At 33.5% G+C, this 26,363-nt stretch overlaps 2 protein-coding genes across 3 annotated transcripts; one reads left to right on the top strand and one right to left on the bottom strand.

Annotated features, from left to right (window-relative positions):
• Window positions 1-1,600: 1,600 nt before the first annotated feature.
• LOC130824003 (putative leucine-rich repeat receptor-like serine/threonine-protein kinase At2g24130) lies at window positions 1,601-5,114 on the bottom strand. Its single transcript, XM_057688865.1, has 2 exons — window positions 2,534-5,114; window positions 1,601-2,013 (listed from the first exon to the last, which is right to left on the bottom strand). Exons 1-2 carry the CDS (start codon window positions 5,091-5,093, stop codon window positions 1,610-1,612), a joined length of 2,964 nt encoding a protein of 987 aa, XP_057544848.1. The 5' UTR covers window positions 5,094-5,114; the 3' UTR covers window positions 1,601-1,609.
• Window positions 5,115-8,899: 3,785 nt separating this feature from the next.
• Window positions 8,900-24,902, top strand: LOC130824541 (DNA-directed RNA polymerase 3B, chloroplastic). Of its 2 annotated transcripts, none has more exons than XM_057689596.1 (19): window positions 8,900-9,907; window positions 11,670-11,867; window positions 11,952-12,085; window positions 12,378-12,447; window positions 12,747-12,805; window positions 13,111-13,228; window positions 14,761-14,874; window positions 15,159-15,290; window positions 17,214-17,630; window positions 18,025-18,075; window positions 18,351-18,421; window positions 19,864-19,948; window positions 20,097-20,249; window positions 21,084-21,158; window positions 21,233-21,322; window positions 23,169-23,216; window positions 23,318-23,432; window positions 24,113-24,216; window positions 24,302-24,902. In XM_057689596.1, exons 1-19 carry the CDS (start codon window positions 9,107-9,109, stop codon window positions 24,410-24,412), a joined length of 2,946 nt encoding a protein of 981 aa, XP_057545579.1. In that variant the 5' UTR covers window positions 8,900-9,106; the 3' UTR covers window positions 24,413-24,902. The 2 variants fall into 2 exon arrangements, with proteins under 2 accessions (XP_057545579.1, XP_057545578.1); XM_057689595.1 differs by having other exon boundaries at window positions 8,913-9,907; window positions 12,744-12,805.
• The last annotated feature ends 1,461 nt before the right edge of the window (window positions 24,903-26,363 follow it).

The following is a 26,363-nucleotide window of genomic DNA, read 5'->3' as shown; positions in this document are numbered from 1 at the left end:
CCCAAAATGACTTGATAGAGAATGACCCGGCTCAAAAGTCACCCGATTGACTGTTTTGGCTGGTCTAACGTCATGTGAGGATGTCATGCACTACATTCACACTTTTAGTATAAACGGCTCTTGTGTGAGATAGCGTGATAGAATATATTTGATTATTTCAGAGGCCTTAACTATCAGTATAAACTTTTGTTTAAGATTGTTTCTTAACATGATATTAGAAGCTAATGTGACCAAAAAAGTTACGAGTTTGAATCTCATCTACCCATCATTATTTCAAGTGGTATATTGAATGTCTATGTATGAGAAAGGCATATACCGCATCCAAACTTCTTGTCCCAACGACTCTTGTATGAGCAGAAGTTATAGAATATATAACATATCTTGAGATATTAACTATCAACTTAAATTTTTGATTGAGTTGGTTTCTTGACACTTGTCTTGGGCATAAATGTATATTAGTGAAAATGACAGTACTGCAATGCCTGATTAAGAAGTAGTGAAGTTGGGTATTTGGGTTCCTCCACTTGTTTATGATTTTTGTTGAATACGCTTATATTAGGTTAGGCCAAAAGATGAAAGTGCATTTCAATTATGATTAGCATTAACAGATTTCTATTTCATGCTGTAGCAGGATTATCATGGATTTATGGTAGGTAATCTCTCAAAAGATAACAAACTAATGAAGTAATACAAGTGTTCTAGCAAAATCAAGATCAATCAAGTTTGGTAGTCTTTTACATTGTTATTTGGCGATATAAGCTTCTATATATTCACAAATTCTTCTGCATTGTAAGACGCTCTTTATACATGGGCTAAATAGCTCAAATATTACAATTTTTAACATATAGGCTTATTATTTTAAGGTTGTCTCACTAAGAGACAGTCTCTCACAAGAATAGCTCCTATCATAAAATGAAATCTTTATTTTATTTGGTTGTTCTTTCGATTGTGTTATTAGTATATGTGTCTAGGTGACTACTTATTTGTTTCTTAACATATTCAAATAGTTTGGTTACTTGTATCACTTCGTACAAATTCATATCAGTTTTGTTATTTACCTTTCATATCTATTTAATTAAAGATTGCCTAATTTTATTTACAAATTCTTGTATGAACTGAGATGGTCTCATTATGAGATGCGCCTCATACAAGGTTAAATGGCCTAACTTATACAAATTATTAGCATATAAATTTTTTATTTAAAATCGTCTTACCGAGAGACGGCATGACACAAGAGAAACTCAATCCTATTTCCTATCATCCAATTAGAAATTAAAAAGATTAGGAATATACTAGCAAATGTATTGGAATGGACCACAAATCCATTACTTGTATTATATCTGATTTTAGAAGGAAATAGGGAAGAAAAGACTATCAACTTTTGGATCAACCTACAAAAAGGGTTGAAATAACCCACATAAATAATACAAAAAGACTAGTGTTACATTCAATCAAAAAATATTCCACCAACAAATTAAATATTCAATTAATTTCCTTTGATTTTTTTTCTTGAATATATATATATATATATATATATATATATTTTTTGTACAAATGTAGTTAAAAGAAACAAAAATTCTCTTTAAGGGCTAAAGGGGACTACAATGTGCTAAGAATCTAAATGAACCTCATCCATGAGCATAATAGGACTCAAGATATACTGCTTGAGTCTTTCCATCTCTTGGGCAATGTCTAGCATAGTTGGTCGCGTTGATGCACAATACTGCGTGCACATTAAACCGAGTTCTATTAGCTCCAACACAATTTCGCGTAACAAAGTCTTGTTGTTACACGATCCAACACCATATGGAGCAAAAGAAACGAATCTTGATTGGGCTAGTTCAACGATTGGTTCTAGATTATGTGGATAATGACTCTTAACCCATTCTTGTAAGCTCGAACTTTCATCAAATAATACATCTGTAGGCCGTTTTCCTGTCACAATTTCTAGTAGTAAAACTCCGAAACTGTACACATCGCCTTGTGTCGATGCCCTTCTCCCTAGTCCATACTCTGCATAACAACTATCGGGTTAATACAAGTGTTGTTTTTGAACAAATTTTTAATATAAGTCATCATCATCATCTTAACCATTGTATCCCACCCATAGGAAACTATGATCAGGGTCTGGAGAGAAAGGAAGACGGCAACTCGTACCTATAAAGGAGAATGCAGCTAAAGAGTCTCTCGGGTAAATTTGTTAAGGAAAAATTACTATGAATAGTACAACCATTTTGCTTATTTTCCTATAATAATACCAACTTTTGATTAACCATGAATAATATGAACTTAAGGGGTTTTTCCCTACAATATCTCTAACATGTCAAAAATTAAACTATTGAAAATTATATAGCAAAAAAAAAGTAAATTAATTAATAAACAAAAGGTATTATTTTAAGAAAAAACCCCTTAAGTTGTTGTTATTCATCATTAATCAAAAGTTGGTATTATTATAGAGAAATTAACGAAGGATTGTATTATTCACAGCACTTTTTCCATTTTTTAATAGAAGTATGTAACGAAAAATTTATACCTGGTGCAATGTAGCCAACAGATCCACATAATAGACCATCAGTTGAGCTAAAAGAAGCAGAATCATGAACAGAGAAACTGTCATTATCATCCCCTATGACAAGCTTTGCAATGCCAAAATCAGTAACCAAAGCATTCATATCATCATTAAGAAGAATATTGCTCGGTTTGAGATCGCAATGGATGACTTTAACCGGTGAATAATGGTGAAGATAGGCCATTCCTTCGGCTACATTGGTGCATATACATACTAGTCGAGTCAAGTCCAAGTCTAAACCGTGCCTTAATCCATTATGACACGGGTAGAGATGATTCTCGAGGCTTCCATTCGACATTAAAGGGAATACAATGGCCTTAAAATCCGATTTACTACATGTTGTTATGATCTTGATCAGATTTCTATGTCGAATTGTTTTGAGAACTTGACATTCCCTCTTGAAGCTTCCGGAAACTTCACTCGCAGCCTGTGAGATCGAGCTCGAGCCTAAAACTTTGACAGCTACTTTAGTGTTGTCTTGAAGAGTCCCTTTATAAACACGCCCAAACCGGCCTGAACCAATCAAGTTCGAGTAGTTAAAACCGTTGGTTGCCTCGAATAGCTGTTGGTGGGAAATTCTTGGGTACTTTGGCTCTTCACATATGATCTGTTTCGAGGAGTTAGAGTCACTCCTGTTGTATGATAGTGCAGTGATTCTCCTTTCGAGTAACAAAGCACGAACCAATAAGCATGATAGTGTCATACCGAATGCTGATACTAGTAAGGGCCAAATCATGAAGTGATGTCGAGCCTTTCGATGCTCACAACTTTGCATTCCTTTGATTGAACCACATAGGCCATAGTTTCCTAGGAAAGACGAAACATTTAGCAAAGAAAACATGCCCTTGTTCGGAACATAGCCATAGAATTTGTTGTACGAGAAATTGAGATTCATCAATGTCGAAGAAGCTTGAAATGAGTCAGGAATTTCACCAATTAACTCATTTGTAGACACATCGAATGATTGGAGATAAGGTAACTGCGCGATTGTATTGGGGAGACTTCCTTCTAAGTGGTTATTCGATAAATTGAGACTTTCCAAAGCAATGCAACTCTCAAGTTGTGATGGAATCGTACCCGAGAGATTGTTTGTGGATAAATCGATTTCCAAAACCATGTCCATTTTGCTTAGCTCGAGTGGTATAGGACCGGTTAAGAGATTACTAGACAAATTCAAGTACAACGTCAAGCTACTCAATCCCGCAACCTCACTAGGAATAATTCCCGAAAGTTGATTGTGAGAAAGGTCTAGAATCTCCAAATTGATGCATTCTCCGAGACTTGGAGGTATAGGCCTTGAGAGGTGATTTTCGTAGAGTAAAAGCCATCTTAATTGTGCTAGATTAGCTAAACCCTTAGGTATAGAGCCCGTTAGCTTGTTTCTAGATAAGTCAAGTAGACCGAGATGAGGCATATCACCAAAACTCGAGGGAATTTCACCCGAAAGAGAATTATTACCTAAATATAACCTCTCTAACTTCTTCAACCTACTCAACTCATGTGGGATTGACCCGTTTAAGAGATTACTTGACAAGTTAAGTAGAGTAAGATTAACAAGGTTCGAAATTTGTGGAGGAATCGGACCATAGATAAGATTATCATCAAGATGAAGCTCTATAAGATTCGAAAGACTTCCAATATTTGCAGGTAATTTCCCACCTAAATTATTACCTGCGAGCTCAAGTTCTTGCAAGTTCGAAGCGTTAGCTAAAGAAGCAAAAAAAGGTTCAAGATTGGTGTTATCATCATGCCCAACAAACTCATTATAAGACAAGTAAACATATTGCAACATAGGCATATGTTCCATAACTTTAGAGGGTAATTCCCCACTTAAGTTATTTGATTCCAAATCAACCCACATAAGTTTTTTAGATTTAGAAAGAGATAAAGGAACATACCCTGAAAGAAAATTAGACCAAAGCAAAAGATAGGTCAAATTCTTAAGCTCACACCCTTGTTTCATGGGTATGTCCCCACTTAAAGAGTTATTAGAAAGGTCTAAATACTCTAAAGATGATAACCCATTACAAAAAATTGACTTGGGAATATTACCCACCAAATTATTACCCCCTAAATTAAGGTAATTTAACTTATTAAGTCTCCCTAATTCATATGGGATTTCCCCTGTTAGAAAATTTGATGCAAGGCTAATTTGTGCAAGTTCGGAAATGAAGCCTAGTTCAGGTGGAATTTGGCCTTGGAAGTAATTTTGGGATAAATCTAGAACAAGTAAAGACTTAAGATTTCCTAAAGAAGGTGAAATTTTTCCTATTAAGAGTCTTCCTCTAAGATCGAGCTTTGTAACATCGAGTTTTTCGATGTTACAACCTACACCAATCCAATTACATACATGAATGGTGCTATTCCAAGTGCCTAGAGCTCCTTGTGGGTCTAAGAAGATACTCGACATGAACGATACAAGGGCAGCTTGATCAGTCGATAATGTAGCACTTGTTCTAAGAAGAAGGATAGGTAGAAGGAAAATGAACAAGTAAAGAATGAAAGAATAATTGCAAAACTTCATTATGGACAAGAAATTGGTAGAAATTGAAAAGGATTTGGACAAGAAATTACTGTTTATGATGATATTTGTATGTATTTATAAATGGGAAATGGGAAATAGGGAATGGGGAATGGGGAAGGTTAACTATATTTTAAAAGAAAAGTGTGCCTAACTACCGTTGAAGTTTGGAGGGAACGCTCAATTTAGAGCATGAGATATTTGATCATTATAGTCTTATAAGCTAAATTGGAACATGTGAATAGGTATGTAGATAGTGGTGTACATGTCACCTGAGGCCTAACTAGTATATTTTTCATTTGCTTTTAGGATTGTGTAATCAATTTAATACTGATTGCTTACTAAAAAATAGAATGCGATCAGAAATCAACTTAACTGAATGTTTAAGTTGATGGTTGAGGTCTCAATATATATTGTTTTATATGAAAGTTCTTTGGACTAGAAATGTGGATACAATATTGATCCTTCTCATACCTGATGTTGAATAGTATGTACTCCTAATCCATAATCAGGTCGAGTATTAGTCGGAGTAAGTATTTAATATAAAATGCAATTGTGATTAACTAGTGGGCAATAATTGAGATTTTTTTTTATAATTTATTCTAAAATGATTTCATCTCTTAAATTTATTTAATTATTTTTTTATGGACATACTTTTAGAATAGAGGAAGTAATTATATACTATGAATTATGATTATAATGAAATGTTTTAATTTCTTAATAAGTGAGTAAGTATCTCATGCATGTTACGTCTTAGTCAAATACTATTAAAATGGAATTTATACAAGTATCACAATGTGTCATTTATTCAAAATAGTGTATTAGACATTGCATTGCTGACGCATTATTATTTACTGAAGAAAGATACTTAAAAACTAACTATAAATAGATATTTCCAAATAAATCTTTTTTTCAAAAACTGCATAGAAAAATGTGTTTTTTTGAAAGAGTACCAACAGAAAACATATACTTCGTTTGTTTTCCAATAAAGTTTTCACAAGAAATGTTTATGAGAATTTGAAAAAATAGAATCCTTTAGATGGTTAATATATTATTTTATTACATGATAAATTTTATGGAGAAAAATATGGGACCATAACATTAAAAAAATATTAAAAGAAAATTAGTGGAAAAAATATGAGGACCACAACTATTAAAAAATATTTTTATATTGTTAAAAAGAAAATGTGGGGACCATAAATTATATTAAAATATTAAAATAAATTTAATGGAAGATATGTGGGACCATAGGCATTATCAAATTATTAAAATGAAGATGAATAAGGTTAATTTTGTATAAAATTTGTGATTTAAATAGAAAGATTTTTTATGGTAACAACAAATAAAACAACTCAAAATCACAAATAGAAACACTTTTAAGAACAAAAGGAATATTTAACAGTTAAATTTGTGTTGATTGTCATTAATTAACTTTGTCTAATTACTTCCTCCATCCTATAAACACCTACCTCTTTCTATTTTTTGACATATCATTATTATTCAAAAAAAAAAAATTCCTCTATTTTCAACCATTGTCCTAACTAAATGGTTTAGACAGGAAAAAGCATCTAAAGGCTTGTGTTGAATAAAGTTTGTAACATTAAGTTTTTAGACGCTTTTTCAATTGAAAAACTTTTGAACGTTTTTTGGTGTTGAGAAGCCTTATATTTTTCTATCCAAAAGCTCCGTCTTTTTTGTTGTCATATACCTATTAGTGCAAGTATCAAATTAGTTATGTGATGGTAGTGAGTGGTGACTAGATGAATCAAAAGAAGGCACATCATGTTGAGAGCAACATTAAGGATGCAATAAAAGGCCAATCAAATATGTAATTAATCGCTACTTTATTGGTGAGTTAATGTGCCACTTAATAACTGTATTGAAGGGGCAACTAAGCTATGAATAATGGTGAGCTTTAATATGAATTTATGGGCATGCATTATTATAGAGTTTATTGCTAGTTTTAATGTGATGTTAACGAGGGGATTCTAGAATGATCTATGGCCTCTATATAAAGGCCTACTCATTCATAGAATCATATGAGGAACAACAAGAACGCACCAACACTTGTAGAGAGGATTATTCATTATAAAAGGGTTACCGTAAATACTAAGAGAGTTTTTCTTCTATGTATTTATATGTTCTCTGTATCCACACATCCTATCGATTTTCAGTATATTGAGTCATATTTCTCATCCATAGTGAAAAGAAGTAGAAAGAAAACACTTATTTTCCTTCCTTCTCTCTTATCTTCCCTTTTAAACAAATAAGGTGCACTCTTTCTTTTTACCCTTTCCCTTCATTTCCCTTGCTTCCCTTTCTTTTTTACTTCTCCTAATTTGTTATCCAAATATAGTATTAAAGACTCTAAGAACATTCTCATTTATGTTCAGACCATCTTTATTAGGTTGGTCTAATGTATATTTACTGTTTAAATTTGATCACTTATAATCTTAAAGTGATTATTTATAATTTTAAATTGTTCACTTATTATAGTCTTAAAATGATAACTCATAACTTTAAGTGATTATCTACAATTATAAAGAGATTAATTACAGAAAATGGGTTAATTATATGAAGTTATCTCATAGTGAAACGATCTCATACAAGATGAGCTGTTAGAATTATTATAATATGATTTGTTATATAAATTGTTTTTGAGCCAAGGTTAAATGCAGGCTTAGTGCCTTCGACCTTGACTCAAATAAGATCTCTGTGCGTTTGGCCAAGGACCAAATGACCCATATTTGCACTTGGTTACGGTCCAGAAGTATCAAGATTGCATTGGGTGAAAATTTGAAAAATAGCCTGTCTTTTAAGAGATCGTTTTGTTGCCCTAGTTTATTAAAATTTAATGTCTATTTTTATTTTATATTTTTTAAGAGTCAATTCAATCAGAGATGGTTTCTCAAAGACCGTTGCTCACAAGAATTTGTGTTGAAAAAAAATACTTATTTTTTAAAAAAATTCCTAAAATAAGCTTTGAAAAATTATAATTCCCAAAATAACATTTAAAAGAACAAAAAAATAACAAATGTTAGTTTGCGGTTATCAACAACGAACAAACATGTAATTTATTTTTTTTTCCTTTCAAACGTTATGACATTGTCTTTTTTTTCGCAATATCAACGATCAAAGTCGTGATAATTTTTTTCTCTTGTTCACTATTAACAACAATGAACAAGCCCTAACCTTAAACTCGAACACAAAAACGCTTCTTTCGGGAATTTTTTTAAAAAAACTCAATTCTATTCAATTTTTCGCATTTGGTTACCCCAATTTATGTGTTCTCTCCCTTTTAGCAGTTCAATTTATTAAAATGATCACAAATTTTTGAGATGGTCTTACCGTGAAATATTCCCCATACGTGAGTTGAATAGCTTAATTACATAATTATTAGTATATGAGCTTTTTATTTGAAATGAGACGATTTCTCACAGGAGACTAGAGAGTAACTTTAAAACAATTAACTTCTAACAAAATTAATACTTCAAATTATATATCTTAACATGAAACTAATCAGTAACTACTCAATTAAAGGGTTGAAGATCCTCTCTTTTGATTGCGCTCTTTAGGATTTTCTGATTTATCTTTAAATTATTTTTTTATTTTTAAAATTTTAAGAACAAAAGAAGAGAAATAATATATATTAAAAATTTTTATGAGAATTTAGTCTAGGTTAAAGATATTTAGATAAAATTTTAGGTTCTATTATCATTTAAATTTGATGTTCTCTGACCTACCGTTAAAAAAAAAAAATCTTCAAAAATTTAAAAAATGGGAAATATCAAAGACATAATTGATGGTCCCTGTCCTAGTTGTGCCTGTGCGAGTATTATCCTAAACTTGTCGCGGCAAATACCACATCTTAGTTTTCCACCATTCTTCTTCCTTTGCACAGGGTTTATCTCGGGTTTTCTTCCTCCATTTTTCTCTTCTTTCTTCTCTTCATCCTCCATTTTCAAGTATTAATTAATATTTCATGTAGTTTCCCAACTAGTAGAGAATATACAAAAATGTCTTCAACTTCTTCAGCTTGTTTTTCACCTGTACCACATATCCAAATCCATAGACAATGGAGAAACCCTTCTAAAGCACATAAAATTACTCAAAGAACACATTTTTCTCTCTTTATTCCATTACCCAATAAGCATTTAACTATTTCTTTTCCTTCAACTCTTTCATTGCCTTCTTTAAACCCAGAAATATACAGGAACAGTTTTTACCAAAATTGTTTACAATCCCAGATAATATTAGAGTCTCCTGAGGGAGATTTAGTAGAAACAGTTGATGGGCAGTTGAGAAATTCTGAGAAAATTAAGAATGAAATTCAGTTGAATGATAGAATTTTTATGCAAGATCCTCCTTGGGTGAATGCCCTTATTATGAAAGATTTTTGTGAGAGTAGAAATGGGTTGAAGTTAGAATTTAAGGAAATTGAGAGAGAAAAGTATAATTTGTTAAGGAGGAGACAGATTAAAGCTGAGACTGAAGCTTGGGAGAATATGGTGGAAGAGTATAGGGAGTTTGTAAAGGAAATGAGAGATAAGGAATTGGCTCCTAATTTGCCTCAAGTTAAGGCATTGTTTTTGGGTTGGTTTGAGCCATTAAAGAAAGCAATTGAAAAAGAGCAGAAATTGCAAAGGTCTAGGAAGCAAAAGGCTATTTATGCTTATCATATAGATATGTTGCCTGCTGATAAAATGGCAGTTATTGTTATGCATAAGATGATGGCATTGTTGATGGTTGGGAACGAGGCGGGTTGTGTTCGACTTGTTCAAGCAGCTCTTCAAATTGGGGCTGCAATTGAACAAGAGGTGCTTACTTTTATATCCTCTTTTGGTTATTTTACTAGTGACAATGCTTATGCTTTAGTGTTTGAATTGTATAGTTTCCCAGACCCTGCCTTCGTGTGGGATATTGGGTATGATGATGATGATGTTTGAATTGTATAGTTTATGATTTGAACACTTTCAGTGATGGCTATAGCTATATGATATGTTTTGGTGTATGATTTTGCTACTGTTGAGTGCTGATGATGTTAATTTCTATGACCTCTATGATGTTGCACTGCATATGCCATTTAAAGTAGAATTGTCTAGCACAACTCATAGTTTGTTAGATTTGGGGTTATGTGCTCTTATATATGATGTACTTTGCCTTTATGAATTATTTCTTGAGGTTGAATTTGCAAATTGTTGTGTTAAGAGCTCTTCTTTTCCCGTGTGCTTTTGGGCATTAATGATGTTGTCAGATGAGTTGTAAAAAAATGAAAGACATACGTGCTTTCCCCCTCATGGTTTTGGTTTTTCTTGTGTCCATTTGCCTTGTATCACGCAATTCGACTGTTTTCAGTGGTTCATTTCACTAAGTAGCTTGAAGTTTAGAATCAACAACTAAGGAAAGAGTGTCCTTTTGTGGTGATATTGGCCTGATTCAATTTCCAAATACCGTCTCTAGATGTTGCTTAGTTTCATTGTATAGGAATCCAAGTGGGATATAACGCTCTTTGATATTTACCCGCCCTTTGTTTAGTTGCGTAAGTTGAGGTTTTGATTTGAACTATTAGGAAAGTATTTGGATGGTCTTATGTTCAGATATGAATAATTTTAGTTTAGTAGTTCGTACTTTTCGAATAAACACCATGAGAAGAATCTCCATGAAGTTGTGTAGTTTCAGACTCAATCTGTGCCTAGCAGTAAGCTTATGGTAAAGGCCTCCTCTTTTGCTTAAGAACCAACTACTTTTTCATATAATGTGATTTAGAAAAATGAGTTTGCCATAGCAAGATGACGGCTTCTTATGCAAGCTGTGGAGATGGTCTAAATCCTCTCAATATTTCTATATAAAATTTGATAAGAATGTGGATTTTTTTCCGGGGGGTTGCAGGGAGGGGTGTTCATCACCTGTTAATAGTTGAAAAGTTTCTTTAGTTTTTGCAGGATAGAGGAGTCTAATGAGTGGTTAAGTTAGGTTCTTGGTGCATTCACTATATTACTCGTCTTCTTGGTGCGTTCACTATATTACTCGTCTTTATGTTACCTGCTTCATCCTTTGAGAACTCCTTTAAGATCCTCTTTGTACTGTTACGACCCGTTTGGTAGTCGGTATTAAATAGTGAGAACGGTAATAACAATTTAGTGTAATTTAGGTGTGGAAATCTCTTAACAAGTTTATGGTCATGCTTGTTGTACTTCAATCATCTCATTTAACTCACAAATTTCATTCCAATACATTAACCTTCAGAGTGGTGGTATTAGGTGGTAATGAAAAGTTATGAACAAAAAAACTTTTTTATCATCAATTTTTCATTACCATGGGAATGAAATGATACAATTTATGAAAACTTACACTACAAATCATTCCCATTACCGTCATATAATACCAACAACCAAACGGGCCGTTAATGTAATGCTTAGTGCAAAAGGTATATAGGCTGTGATTATTCAAACAAGCCTATTGACGCCCGGAATGAAAAGCATAAAGGAATTTTGCTTGTTTCTGTTACATTGACCGTTGATATGCTACTACATTCCTGTAATCTTTTCTGAGTTTGTACTTTTTGTTTATTGGTACTAGATAAAAATCCACAGTTTCTTGGAAAAAACCAAGAATCTACGAAAAAATGCAAGTGATATGCCAGAGAATTTGTTAAAGGAAAAGGAGATTCAGAGGAACCGCGTAAAAAGTTTAGTCAAAAGAAAAAGACTCTTTGAGGCAGCAAGGCTGGTGACAAATGAAGATATGAAGGCATGGAGTCAGGACACTCAAGCTAAGGTGATGTCTATATATTCATCTAATGGATACATCGTTAATACATTTTTCATCTTCTGACACTTTTCTATTATCACAATGGCGCAGCTGGGTAGTCGGTTGATAGAGTTGTTAATAGAAACAGCTTATGTTCAGCATCCAACTAATCGATCAGCTGACAATCCACCTGATGTACGACCTGCGTTCAAGCATAAATTCAAAAATTTGACCAATGAGCTAGGGTGAGGAGCATCTACTTTCGTAATGCTTTATCTTTAGAAAGCTGCTTTCCCGTTATATTTAAAATTGTGTACGTCCTGTTAGTATACAACATATCCTAGGGTCTCAACCATCCTTGTCTGTTTTGCTATGGGTTATACTTGTGGTCTTCGTAGCTCAACAAATAAAGGTTGTTTCTCTGTCTATGGTGATGCCCCTTAACAACGAATGAGTGGCCTTATAAATGGAGGCGATATGCACAAGATAATCTATGTTTTTATGACTTCTCACTCTTATCTTTTTTACTTCTTGAAGACAGCAAATGGTGAAAAGATACGGAGTTATAGAATGTGACCCACTTGTCATGAAAGGGATTGATAGAAGTGTAAGTTTCTCTTTTCATTGTCAACTAATAATTAATATCCACAAAAAATATGCAATTCATTAGTTGTAAGTGCATACAAATGGTTTCTCTTCCCTTTGGTTTTTCGGTGCTCTATCAAAATAGAATTCAAATACACTAGCTCTACCTTTTACGTTCCATTTATTTGGGCTCATGTAATGACATATGCCATCGGCTCTCTAAGACCATCATGTAATGACATAAATCTCAGAATATTGTTCATGATCTTTTAGTTAATGTTAGAATTCACACAAACTAATGAACTTGTAATTTTTTAGCAGGCTCGATACATGGTTATTCCTTATGTCCCAATGTTGATACCCCCGAAGAATTGGAGAGGGTATGAAATTTCTACATTTTTTATCTCTTTCCTTTTTTATAAACGTGTACTCAATAATTCCTGATAGGTCATCCTTCATAGAAATGTAAGAAGCTTTGTCACTTTTTATAATAATATGGAGCATTATAACATACACTTTACATTTGTGTACATATAAACTTCTGAACTACCTCAATGGGATTAATAGTTAATTACTCTCATTGTTCTATGACAATGAAGAATGAACTATCATTGTTTGGTTGCTGTCTCCATAGATTTTACATTTGTACTAGTTATATTTACTTACTATAGATTGACATCTCCAGGTATGACAAGGGTGGCTACTTGTTCCTACCTTCTTATGTTATGAGAACACATGGATCAAGGAAGCAACAGGAGGCGATGAGGAAAACTCCACCACAACAGATGCAGAGAGTGTTTGAGGTACTATTATATAGACAACCTTAAGCTTGATATTGAAGGCTAAAATATTTGCTAGTTTCTCAAAGTGTTTACCAGCACGAGTTTGTTTTAAATTTTGCAATTATTTTTGCTTCCCCTTTTTCTGGGTTATTTAACCATGTGTCTATTTATCTTTGACAGTCAGTCTAATCTGTAGACGACTTGCAGTTGCATGTTGCTGAGATCAATTAGGGAAAATTCTAAATTTTGCTCAAGAATGTTGTTTTTATCCATTTCTTTCTGGTCTTTTTTTTTATTATTTTTTTATTTTTTAATGAGGTTTAGTGAGATGAGCAAACAATTTTATAGTTGTCACTAACAAGGTTAAAGTTGCGTACATTCGACCCTTCCAAATTTTACTTAGGTAGGAGCCACTAAATGACATTGGGGTAATAAAATGTTGTATATCATGCACTTTCAATTATATGTATTTCTTATCTGCATAAAGTTGAATATGATGTTATCTATCAAAGGTCATTAAAAAAACTCATTGTGAACACCTGGGTATGGTTACGTACATTTCACCATGTAAATCCCACCTAGGTGGGTTACATGCATGAAATAAAAATTCCTCTGTTACGTTACGTAAAGCTCGTTATGCAATCTATTTGAGAGTTGCCGCAACGTTAAATCCCGTTACAACGGTGCATGAAATTTCAAAGTCAAACGCTGCGTTTACCATTACGTAACGTGTAACGCCCGTTATTTTACCGTTATAACGATATTTCATTGTTGCAACATTATTTGTCTCCCTCTTAAAATTTCTTTAATACCCATTAACTTAAATTATTATGATCACTTTAATAATAGTTACTCATAATTAAATTGATAAACAAAATAATTAACTAATAACTAATCAGTTAATGAATTATACATTAAAAGAACCTCAAATATTGCAATTATAATAGCTGTAGACATATTATTGCATAATAATAGTAGTTCAACAACAAAAATGCAATTATAAGTTCTAAACTCCGCTTATGTGATTTTTTTTTTGTCAAAACTCACACCGTATTGGCCATGATTCACGTTATCACTCCGTTATACCCGTTTTATGTGACACTGCAACCGTTTTCGCAAACGCATCGTCTCAATGGCATTGGAGTTATGGAATGTTGCATATTCTTGCTCTTTTATAAACCTTGTGCATTGTAAGTTTGTACTGTTTGTGTATTTTCAGCTACTCCTTTACAAACTTGGATATCTAAACTTCCTGCTCCTTTTTCACATGCTTAGAACCCAATAAAAGTCTGATTGATGGAAGAAAGTATTTGAGTGTTTACAAATAGTATCCCCCACCTTCACCCACTCCTCACCGCCTCATAACAGTAATTTAGCATAGTTGTCAGAGTTGGAATATTTTGTTCACTATCAATGTCAAATTTTGTTGCAGGATGAACCTAATGAACTTGACATCTGTCAAGTCAATTAGTTGCTACACTAATGTCTTCAGGATACTATCAAGTTACATGCTTCTTAGGTAATAACACTATTTCTACCCTACATTTGTGCAGGCATTAAATACTCTTGGAATCACAAAATGGAGGATCAACAGAAAAGTTCTTAGTGTAGTGGAAAGCCTGTGGGCTAGTGGTGGCAACATTGCTGGTCTTGTAAATTGTGAGGATGTCAGTACTTCCAAATTTTTTATCATATATATTTTTCCCTTGAAAGCTCTGCTTCTCATGTCAGGATCCTTCCAAGTTTTTTTTTTCTTTTTTTTTATTTTTTTATTTTTTTATTTTTTTATCTGTACTGATAATTAGCAGGTTGACATTGATATTCTTGGACAAGAACTTGAGGAATAGACTTTTTCCAATCAGTTTTGATGCATTTATCTTTATTTGTTTTCCCTCCAACATATTCTTTTTTCATTTGTGTGATTATCCAGCTTGAATTGTTTATCTTGCAGGTTCCCTTGCCTGAGAAGCCGGTGACAGAGGATCCAACAGAACTTGATACATGGAAGTGGAGTGTGAGGAAAGCAAAGAAAATCAATAGAGAGAGACATGCTTTACGATGTGACATTGAACTTAAACTTTCGGTATGCTTTCTTTTCTCTTTAATCACTGTGAGTTTTCAAATCAGTTGATTAAGTTTATGATGATTGAATGTTGAAATGTTTCAAAGCTAAAATATTCTATTGTTTGGAAATTGTTTGATCCAGATTTTAGTTGTATGTATTATTAAGCCAAGATATATATGAATTCAATTTTCTGCTGGAAGTTTACAAAAAAAAAAGAATAAATTCTAGTCTCTGTCTCATTACTTGTTTACGCCTTCAAAATCTTAACAAATGTTCAACCTTGAAAGTTCAATCTTGTTCGTAGGAAATAAATATTCTTCAATCAAAATCACAATCTTCTTGTGATAACTAATGTTTTTGGGTGTTGGATGTTTAGGCTTCTAGTACTTGATACTACATATAAATGAATGCTACATCAACAACATATCATTTCTTCAATGCCACTAAGTGGCTCCCATTGAGGCGGGATGTAAGTGGGTTGAATGCTACGCTATCCCATAGTTCAAAAACAAGGATGTGTCACCATATCATATGGATATTTGAGTTTACTACGACCAAGACATAGGCGGAGACGACTATGAAATCATTTACCGAAACCGTGAGTCCGTGACCGAAACTGTATTTTTCTGATTGGTCCTTGCATCTGCAACTGCACATGTATATCAAGCTGATGGAAACCTTTCAGATACGCAAAAAAATACATCCGGGTGCATTTATTTTTCTTTTAGATAGCTATGATATTGTCTCCTCTTTGATAGTAAATATTCACCTTATAATGTATTTATATTTGAAGAATTATGGACCAAAAATATAGGCCCATGGTTCTATTAGATGTTAAAAATCCTCCTAAATGTGTAAGAAGAGTTGGAGCGAGCTATGAGGCATGGAAACAATTTACGGGTTTTGTTTTCTATTCTTGAAATGTGAAATATTTTGAAACGCCTAAAAACACACATGAATTATCCCAAAAACCATCTTAGCAGATTAACTGTTATACTTCAAAATCTTTCCCCGGTGAAAAGTGCCAAAAAATTTTTACTCCGAAAGGTCCTGAAAGAAGTGAAACAAATTAATAGAACCATGACCACTGCCAATCAATACGTCATATTTATCTCTCTCTTTGCTTCCTCACAACTTCTCTTTGTCATCATGGCCCCTGGTTAGCAAGAATGAAGCTTTACTTGATCTCTGTTCCAAGCACATTCAAAGCAAGAGTGAGTTGTTGAGCCAATATTTGTGGAGCTTGTCTAGCCAACCTCATTGAAGCTTTTTTGCTGATCTTTCTTGAGCTTCTCTCAAATCTTCGGATTCCAGTCTCCAAGAGGATGGACAAAAACAAAGAAATAAAAAACTAAGGGGTGAGGGTACGTATCTAGAGAAAATGAGAGGGCTAAAGGTAATTGGTCAAAAATGTGTAGTTTCTGTTGAGTTTCTTTGGTTCTTGGTTGTGTTATGAAGGGGGCTAATATTAAAACTAATGCCTTCATCTTTTTTTTTTTCTCTTGCTTTTTTGTGGGAGTGGGTACAAATGCATTTGGTATTGTGATTGTTGAATGGATCTAAGTGAGGTTTTTAATCCTGCAGACTAAATTTTGTAGATTAGTGAACCCTTTGAGTATTCAGCATGTGCATTTTTCTATAGACAACTGCCGAGCTTCTGATCCTATCACTGCCAAGTGCCAAGCTAAAGAAAATTTTACTTGACGTTAGAATGGTGGAAGCTGTTGAAATATTTAAATTTGATAGTAAGGCTGAAGGAAAGAAAGACTTTTTTATGCCATAGTTTTTGAACTAAGGTTGATTTTTTTCTAGGTTGCATCTGTTGATGGATTTATACTACGTCATTAGGGATTAATTGATAGGACAAAGAAATTAGTTGCACATTATGCTTAACTTTCAAAGTGATTGCCTTCTTATTTTTGGCTGATGTTGGTGTTCCAGGTCGCTCAGAAGATGAGAGATGAGGAAGGCTTCTATTATCCTCACAATCTTGACTTCCGTGGTCGAGCTTATCCCATGCACCCACATCTAAATCATCTAAGTTCTGATCTTTGTCGAGGTGTGCTTGAGTTTGCTGAAGGACGTCCGTTGGGAGAATCTGGATTACGTTGGCTGAAGATACACTTGGCAAATGTATATGCTGGTGGTGTTGACAAACTTTCATATGAGGAACGTGTAGCTTTTGTGGAAAACCATCTGGCTGAAATATTTGATTCAGCTAAAGATCCTATACACGGAAATCGATGGTGGTTGACAGCAGAAGATCCTTTTCAATGCTTAGCTGCTTGTATTGATCTATCAGGAGCCCTGAACAGTTCATCTCCACATACATTTATCTCTCATCTTCCTATACATCAGGTAAGTACCACTCATGAAATGCCTCCATCATTGTCCTTCTCTATTGTTGTAATTAAATTCACTAAGCACCATCTATAAAGTTCTTCCGCACATTTCGATTGGTATGGGCTGCAAAACGTTGTATGGAAGAGTTCAGAGTTCAGACATGTTCCAAATTTCTAGTGAGGGACATGCCAACTGTATGGATTTCCCTTTCTACTTATGATTGCAGAAATCATGTCAATTTCCTCCCTGTTCCTCTGCTGTTTTTTCAAATTTCTAGATGTGAAGAAAGGAAGTCGTTGCATGTGTATCAAAGGACTTCATTACATTATACTGCACAAGTTCTTGCAATTTATAAGTGAACATTTATCACATATTAATCTATATTATGTTTTATTTACTCATTGTTCAGGATGGCTCTTGCAATGGTCTACAGCATTATGCTGCTTTGGGAAGAGACAGTGTATGTTAATCCTACTTTTTTGCTTATCTTTTCTCATGAACTGATTTGAGGGGCAGTAAAGATTAATAGACTAAAAAAGTTGATATGTTTTCTGGCTGTATTTGGTCAACAACTCAACGGTTCATATGAAACTTATGTTATGTGTTCTAAAAAGTTGGTCGTTGATGTTGCTTGGCTTCTTGAGCTTTTGAACAGATAGGAGTGGATACTATACTATTTTTATGCTTTTTTGAAATTCTATCACGTTCCCTCATTTTTGTGTTACTTTAATATAGAAAGAAGCAGCGGCAGTAAACTTGGTGACTGGGGAGAAACCTGCTGATGTGTACTCTGAAATAGCTGCAAGGTAAATTTTGCATTGTGAAATCTAATGCCAGCATGAGAACTTAGAAATTATGCGTTCTTTTGATATTTTATAAGGGTAGTGTTCAATGTCATTAGTGGACACACTATAACATAAAGGTAAAGAAGTTTACTAGTACGGAATTTAGTGGATGAACTTTGTAGAAGACAAATAACAATTGTGACGTGTATTAAGTAATTATCTGTCTCTACTAAATAAGTAATGTTCTCTCTTGGAGAAGACGTGATGGAAGCTTCCTGCCTATGTTACTTGGACTCGGGTACTGATGTCGGGTTTTGGTATGTGACGAAGTGTCGGATGTGTCTAGATATTCATATTTACGCCTAAAATGAAGTGTCTAAGTGCCATAGCAATGTCCGAGCATTAAGGATCGGACATGGGTACGTGAAGCAAAATGAAGAGTCCGAGTAACATAGCTTCCAGCTGATATGACTTTTCTCTCCCACCCTGTTAGTTAAAAGTTTACTAACTGAAATGGGATGTACAGTTGGACGAAAAGCTGTATAGACATTTGTTGAAACATTTTGTTGTCTATTCTCTAAGCGTTGTTGCTGTTCTTTACTTCATCTTGTAAATCTTTTTGACGATTGAAACTTGCCAGTTTTATCTTTACACATAAATAAAAAATCAGATGCCTTCTTTCTTGGGTTTGGACTTGGATGAAATCTGGTTGATGTCGATAAAATATAATTCAATTCTTTGGATTTCTAAATGTTGTTTTTTCCCTGTTAGTAATTGTAAGTTTTAGAGTGCTTATTGTAGTATTTGGTGTAGAAGAGTCGGAAAAGGTTTTTTACTTGTGTCTTGTGAACTTTTTAGGAACCAATTCTAAAGAAAGCCTTTACTCGTAGCATTGTGAATGTGTAGTGAAAGTGGCAAATTATTTCTCTTTTAATTTTTTATTTCAATCATTTCTAATAAAAGTATATGGTTACTTTAAAGTAAAATTATATTTTCTTATAACATCAAATTTATTTGGCAATTTTAGGTCATAGAAATCAAAAAAAATTTAAACTTTTTTTAATGCCATTTTATTGACATTTTGTCTATCCAATAAAAAAGTATAAAAAAATCTTAGATGACTGTTTGAAATAACAATCTCAGATTTATACTTTATATGAGCTTTATTCACCATTTTACTAAGGGGTAACTCGAGTGTTAGAAGACTGATCTAGTAGGCGCGAGAGCTCATTTACTCTATAAACCTCATATTAGTTGTCCATACAACCAATTTGGGACAAAGTCCCATAACCTTGTAATGGCCTCAAATCCATTCCATTATAGATCTCTGGCAATCAGTCCATATTATTAGTTACAATGGAATGAGATTTTGTGTTAATACAAAGGTACTCTGGCATATTGTTCGATTTCCATGGCATGAGATACGCTACGGTGAAGTAATTTGGAAAATATTTTTCTTTCAGGGTTCGTGAAATTATGGAAAAGGATAGCAGAAAAGACCCCGAAAAAGACCCAAATGCGGTGTTAGCTAAAGTCCTGGTTGATCAGGTTTGTCATCAGCTCTGCTGTATCTTCCTTTAGTGTTCATCCCTCATGGGCCATTGAATTGTATATCGTCGTAAAAAATGTGTTTGATAGCAACTGGGTATTATGTGATTCTTTTATGCTGATAAAACAAGGTCTTTTTGAATGTCAGGTTGACCGCAAACTGGTGAAACAGACAGTAATGACTTCTGTTTATGGTGTTACATTTGTTGGTGCAAGGGAGCAAATAAAGAGGAGATTAGAGGAGAAGGGTCTTATCACTGATGACAGGCTACTTTTTACTGCAGCTTGCTATTCTGCTAAGGTAAGAATAAAAATTTGATGTGTTCAAGTATATAACATATTGGTTCCTTGACATGATGGCAGATATGTTAAGATGTTTGGGAAGGAGTTGAGGAAAATTGAACATGATCATGACAACTTACCATTACATACTATTACCCTAATGCCATTGAGTGACCAAGGGGAATTGGGGGGTTGGATAGGGAAATCCTATATTGGCTCAAAGCCAACCACTATAATTAATTTTTAAAAAATTATTGAATTTATTTTTTTATCAAATTTGACATTATTGGTGGTTACTGAAAAATATTTTGTAATTTATGTCATGATATAATTATTTTGAAAATTCATTTGCTATTTTTAAATTTTTTGATTTTTTTATTAGTATGCAAAATAATATCTCAGATTTCATATTAGAAAGAATGAATGATTAAGATTTTATTATTTTGGTGGTTGGCTTTATTAAAAGCCAACCACTTTGGAATTACTCGGGTCGGATCTACGTAACCTTACCCTTGTTATTGATAAAAAAGAAGTTTTTAATTAACCCTTGATGGCAAACATCACCTGTAGCTTCACATAAACATGACGTGCACATGATTAGTGTGCCATTTTAATATACTCCATACAATCCAGAATCAAAGAATTATAAACCTTTGGCGCCATCGATATAAGAGACATATGTTACAGATAAAAACATACCATTACTCTAGTGTATTACCACATACCACATGGTCTGGATGTTTATTTGAGTTTGCTTGATTCTAGTTTCATTTATCCTGTTCTGCTGTTATGATATCTGCACCCAGCAACAATGCTTTGAAAGCACTTGCATCATAATGCCTTCCTGATCTAGGTAACCATGTCCGCTCTTGGTCAATTATTTCAAGCTGCACGTAGTATAATGGATTGGCTTGGTGACTGTGCTAAGGTATCATTGCTTCTACTGTATGAATTAAGCGGAATTCGATTTAGTAGTTACACACTCACTTGCCCATCTTACAGGTTATTGCTTCTGAAAATCAACCTGTTCGTTGGATCACTCCTCTTGGACTTCCAGTTATACAACCGTACTGTAAAAGCAAACGACATCTTGTGAGTGTTCTTTCTGATTGCTTTGCTGTCTGCTCTACTTCTTTAATGCTTTGGTTTATTTGAGATGTAATGTAATTTACTGCTTCTCTTACTAAAAAGATGCTTCATTTTGATTTGGATATCCTTCTATCTTGCTTATTGATCTTTTGGAAGATACCTTTATTTAAAATGTTTGTGAATTCAGCTTAACTTCACAAGTTGATTGTTGCGAGATCTGTTAAGAAACGATGAAGTGATTATAGATAATGAGGTGCAACCTAGTACTCATTCGTGGTGTTGAGTTGTATGTGTTGATTAATAATAACTTGAAGAAATTACAAGCACCGAAAATGAAGATTAAAAGTCTAGAACAACCTACTAAAAACACTAAGAAAATAAACTTACTAAGATGATGATAAACTTGCACTTGAACTATCACCAAAACAAAGATCTTTAGACAATAATTTCTTCGGAAACTTGATACCAAACTGAGGCTCTAGAATAGATTTCCTAAAAGCGTTATTCCGCCTACTTGGTGCTTGGGCTTAAACTTAGAATACTTTTTTGAGATACAATAGTTGCATCGAAGTATAAGCACTATATACTTAGACAATGTGAAGAACAAGAGATCAAATAGAGTAATCTAAGAAATAAAGTGAAAAGAGTTTGCAAGATTCTTTCACTCAAGCATGTAAGAAAATATGGGGAGGAGAAAGTATAGAAACACAAAATCAGAGAAATTAATGTGATTCTTCTTTTCTTAATGCAACCATCCTCTTTTATATGGATATATGCATTTTTACCACTTTTCCCATGTCATGCCTACCACTTTCCCCATGTTATACCACCTTCCCCATGTCATACCACCTTCCCCATGTCATAAACTGTCATGTAACCGATTATATCGGTTTTTCTTTTCTTGGTAGCCGCCTTTCCCTTTGGACTTAAGTTTTTACACTTATATTGTCCCACTAATTCATAGCACTTTGGTATTAGCTTATATACTTATTATACTCTAAATGTCCAACATCTAGTATGTACGTTATTATTGGCTCCACATTATTTAATACACCCTCCCCTTAATATTTGCTCCATTTCCTTTTTAGAAGACAGACATATTCCTCGCTAAAAAGCAAAAGTGCATGGGTATTCTAAAGAGAGGTTGTGATTATGAAATGTAGCAGATTTTGAAATTACATTTGGATGGGAGGAAATAGAGGGGAAGGAAAGAAAGGGATTTGGAAGGAAGAAATTTCCTTCATTTGAATAGTTAAAGGGAAAAGAAGGGAAATAGAAATGAAGGGAAGACAGTTTGAAGCAAGAAATCCTTCACATTTTTTATAAGCCAAAATCCTTTCAATAATAGGAAACTTTTGAAGGAAACCACACTGCCATTTCCCTCCTGTCCTTTGCCCTTCCCTCCTAAAATGCTGTCTGAACATAATTTTAGGGCTTAGTCTGGTTCCACATGTTAGAGGAGGCACATTTACTATCTAATACATCCTAAGATAATAAGCTGCTTTTTATACTAACCAAGTGAAATTTTGACATGACTTTTCCATGATAGTTTTGATTTTTTTTTAAATCCAAAGAACTAGTATGCTGGTAATGTGAAGATTGTTTGTTCGATGCATGCGGATTTTGAGTTTCCACAAGTTTTACATATGTCTATCTAGTTGTTATCCTATTTAATTTTTTGTTTTCTTGCCCTTTCAATGTATTTTCTAAATTACGCTTTTGTCGAAATATGGCATTAAGACAATGCATTTCGTTCAATCGAGCCGCTCCGCCTTATCATTAGTTCAACCTAGTTCCTTTATGTTCCCTCATTTAGAATCAAGCTGACTGAGTTTATTGCTGTCTGCAGATAAAAACATCTCTTCAGGTTTTAGCCTTGAAAAAGGAAGGTGACGGGGTAAGCTCGTGCATTTTACTATGCAGTCATTTTCTCTTTCACCTCTTCCAGGAAAAAAGAACTAGGCTTTTTAACTGACTTTAATTTGAACTGACTTTCAGATCGAAGTTAAAAAACAACGAACTGCGTTTCCTCCAAATTATGTTCACTCACTTGATGGCACTCATATGATGATGACTGCTGTGGCATGCCGAGATGCGGGATTACAGTTTGCAGGTTAACTTTCACCTCACCATGTTCTTAATACTGTTTTGGGATTTGATAAATGTTCGGTTTTCGTGTTCTTTTTGTATACTCCTAACGGCCCATTTGGTAGGTGGTATAAACCGGTGATAATGAGAATGAAAACTAGTGTAATTTTTGTTGAAAAATATCTTGGCTACCTCATTTTCTTCATTAAATTCATTCCCATGCGTTACCATTGGGAGAGGTGGTATTAGGTGGTAATGGAAATTTATAACAAAAACTTTTTTGTGATCAAAGTTTTATCACCATGGGAATGACATGGAACTTTGGATGAAATTTTACATTATAAATCATTTCCATTACCACCATTTAGTACCACTAACCAAACGGGTCGTTTATTACTCTAGTCTTGTGTTCTTAAGTAGTTGTGCTTAGAGGTGTACATTCTAGTGTTAAGTCACGTTTCGAGTATAATATTTCGGGTTAGGTCTATGTAGGGTCTTGTATGTACGTAAATATCTTGCCAATCTGATTCCATTTTATGTGCTTGTAATTTTTTTGTCGGATCGAGTCATAATAAGTCTCGAATAATCGAGTTAATTACAAACATCTCTGGTTGTGTTACTATTGTCTAATGTGCTAGGTGAACACAAACTCGGCAACTGATGACCCGAACCAAAATGAAACCCTTTATTTGCTCGTGTTTGCAGGAGTGCACGACTCGTTTTGGACACATGCATGTGATGTGGAACAGATGAATCAAATTCTTCGAGAAAAGTTCGTCGAGCTATACGACATGCCCATTCTAGAAAATGTGAGTTTATGTCTTAACGTACGCTCATACGATTTTTCCTTTCTCGATTATATTCCGTCAAAAATTTCTCTCCGATTGCTTGCAGTTACTTGAAAGCTTCCAGGCATCATATCCAAAATCGACCTTCCCACCACTACCAGAACGAGGGGACTTCAACTTGGAAGAAGTACTCGATTCACCATACTTCTTCAATTGAACTACACACATACCAACCCACACTCCGAAAAAGGAAATACAGTACTCGATGTTCAAAATCGAGCTGACGGACAGAGCTAACCAGAAGTTTTTCACGATTATGCTTTTTGGCCTTAAGGGTATATGAAGTTCACAAAATCCGGTGAACCCAAAACACAATATTCCCTCGACGGGACAATGGCATCTTAAACCATCGCCTTTTACCGGCCTCGCTTTTACGATATTCCATATGGGTGTTCATCTCTTTTTTGTGATGTTGAAGCTGCTCGAAGAGGCCTCATCAGCAGCCGGTGACACTGTTGTAACCATTGTCCATTTTTTGTGAGAAGAGCTTGTAGATAGTTGTTAAAACATATATTTTCTCATTATTGTATGAATAAATAGGTAGAAAAAATTTTGTACCAGGCAGCAAGACACCAAAGTATTAATATTGTTTTGTATATTGTATAAAACTTCAGCCAGTATATAATGTAGAATTCCTTTTTTCTTAACTCATTTTGTTTCCTATATCGGTATCGTTAACCATGTTCTTGCATTGTTCGTTGTTTCTACTGAAATTATTTTTCGAAGTCTACGTTAAAGATAAGATCAAGTTTTCGATTACGTTCTTGTAGTTCATAATTTTCAATAACTCTACGTTCAAATGATCCGTGATGGTACATTAGTCGTGTTTTCAATAACAAAAGAGAGTATATATTCTACTACAAACAATTGGTCATAGTAGTAAACCTCCTTCAATCTCATGATTTTGGACACCTTATCTCCATTTTGTTCGGATTGTCTAAGCCCATATTATCACCCTTTTGACTTTAATCATACATTCTATTAAAGACGAATTTTAATTCTACATGGTAATTTCTAAAAAGGGGAGACAAATGGAATAATTTCATTATTATAATTTCCTATTAAGATAAGAAAAAGAAATTATTATATAACACAGTAAATACTACATGTAATAAATAAATTTAAGAAAATACTTCTTTTTTTTAGTGAAAGAAAATACTTTATTAATTAGAGTCCATTAGCAGTAATAAAGTGTGACAAAATACAGTAGCTAGAAAGCAGTTGAATTTTTTATTTTCATGCATTAAGGAAATTTTTGTTTTAATTTATATACATGCATGCTTGCATCATTCTTCACATGTAATTATATATGTTATCAACATGTTATTTTTTATATCGTTTTCTACATTTTGATAGAAAAATTTATAGTAGTTGATAATGATAAATGATAGTATATACTTGGATCATTGTTTAAAAATCATTTATAAAAAATATATTAATCTTAAGAACACCGTGCATATCGCACGAATTTCTATATTAGTATTAGTAGTTTAAATTTCAACAAATAAAAAACATTTTTAGTGTTTTTTTATTTTAATTTTTAGCCATTTCCTCTCCTTTCAAGTAGAGTTATTTGTGTTTATTTCGATTTCAAGCGGTTAAATAATAGTTCTGGTCATATTCAAGTCGACTATAAATCAGTTAATATTCTTATGCGGCTTTTCTTCAGTTCAATTCATTTTATTTTTTGTTTGGTTGTTGATTGGGTACATAATTAGTCGGCTTGTTTAATATTTAGAGACTAGAGTACATAATTAGTCGGCTTATAACCAGGTCTTATGTCCATAATGTTTTAACATACTTGTAAAATTTTTTTAAGAGAAATTTTATGTGGTGACTTTTAACTCGTGGCTTTTTCTACGTGGTGGACAAATATATTTTATAATTCGTGTAGTTACCTTTAAACTTTTAACTTTTCCATTTTGCATGCAAAAGGTTAAATGTTCATAAAATTTATGTTATTATCACCCATCATAACGATTTTTTTTGTAAACCCCAATGTCCTGATTACCCTTATAGGGCATGCTTTTCAGAAGTTTGTTTGAAATGAGTATTTAATTTAATAAAAAACTTAACCTTTTGATTACCTTATGAAAAAGTTAAAACTT

This window comes from Amaranthus tricolor, chromosome 9 (genome assembly GCF_026212465.1).
Source record: "Amaranthus tricolor cultivar Red isolate AtriRed21 chromosome 9, ASM2621246v1, whole genome shotgun sequence".
Taxonomy (NCBI): domain Eukaryota; kingdom Viridiplantae; phylum Streptophyta; class Magnoliopsida; order Caryophyllales; family Amaranthaceae; genus Amaranthus; species Amaranthus tricolor.
Note: the sequence above shows the minus strand (reverse complement) of the source record. Positions and strands in the feature narration are given on the sequence as shown.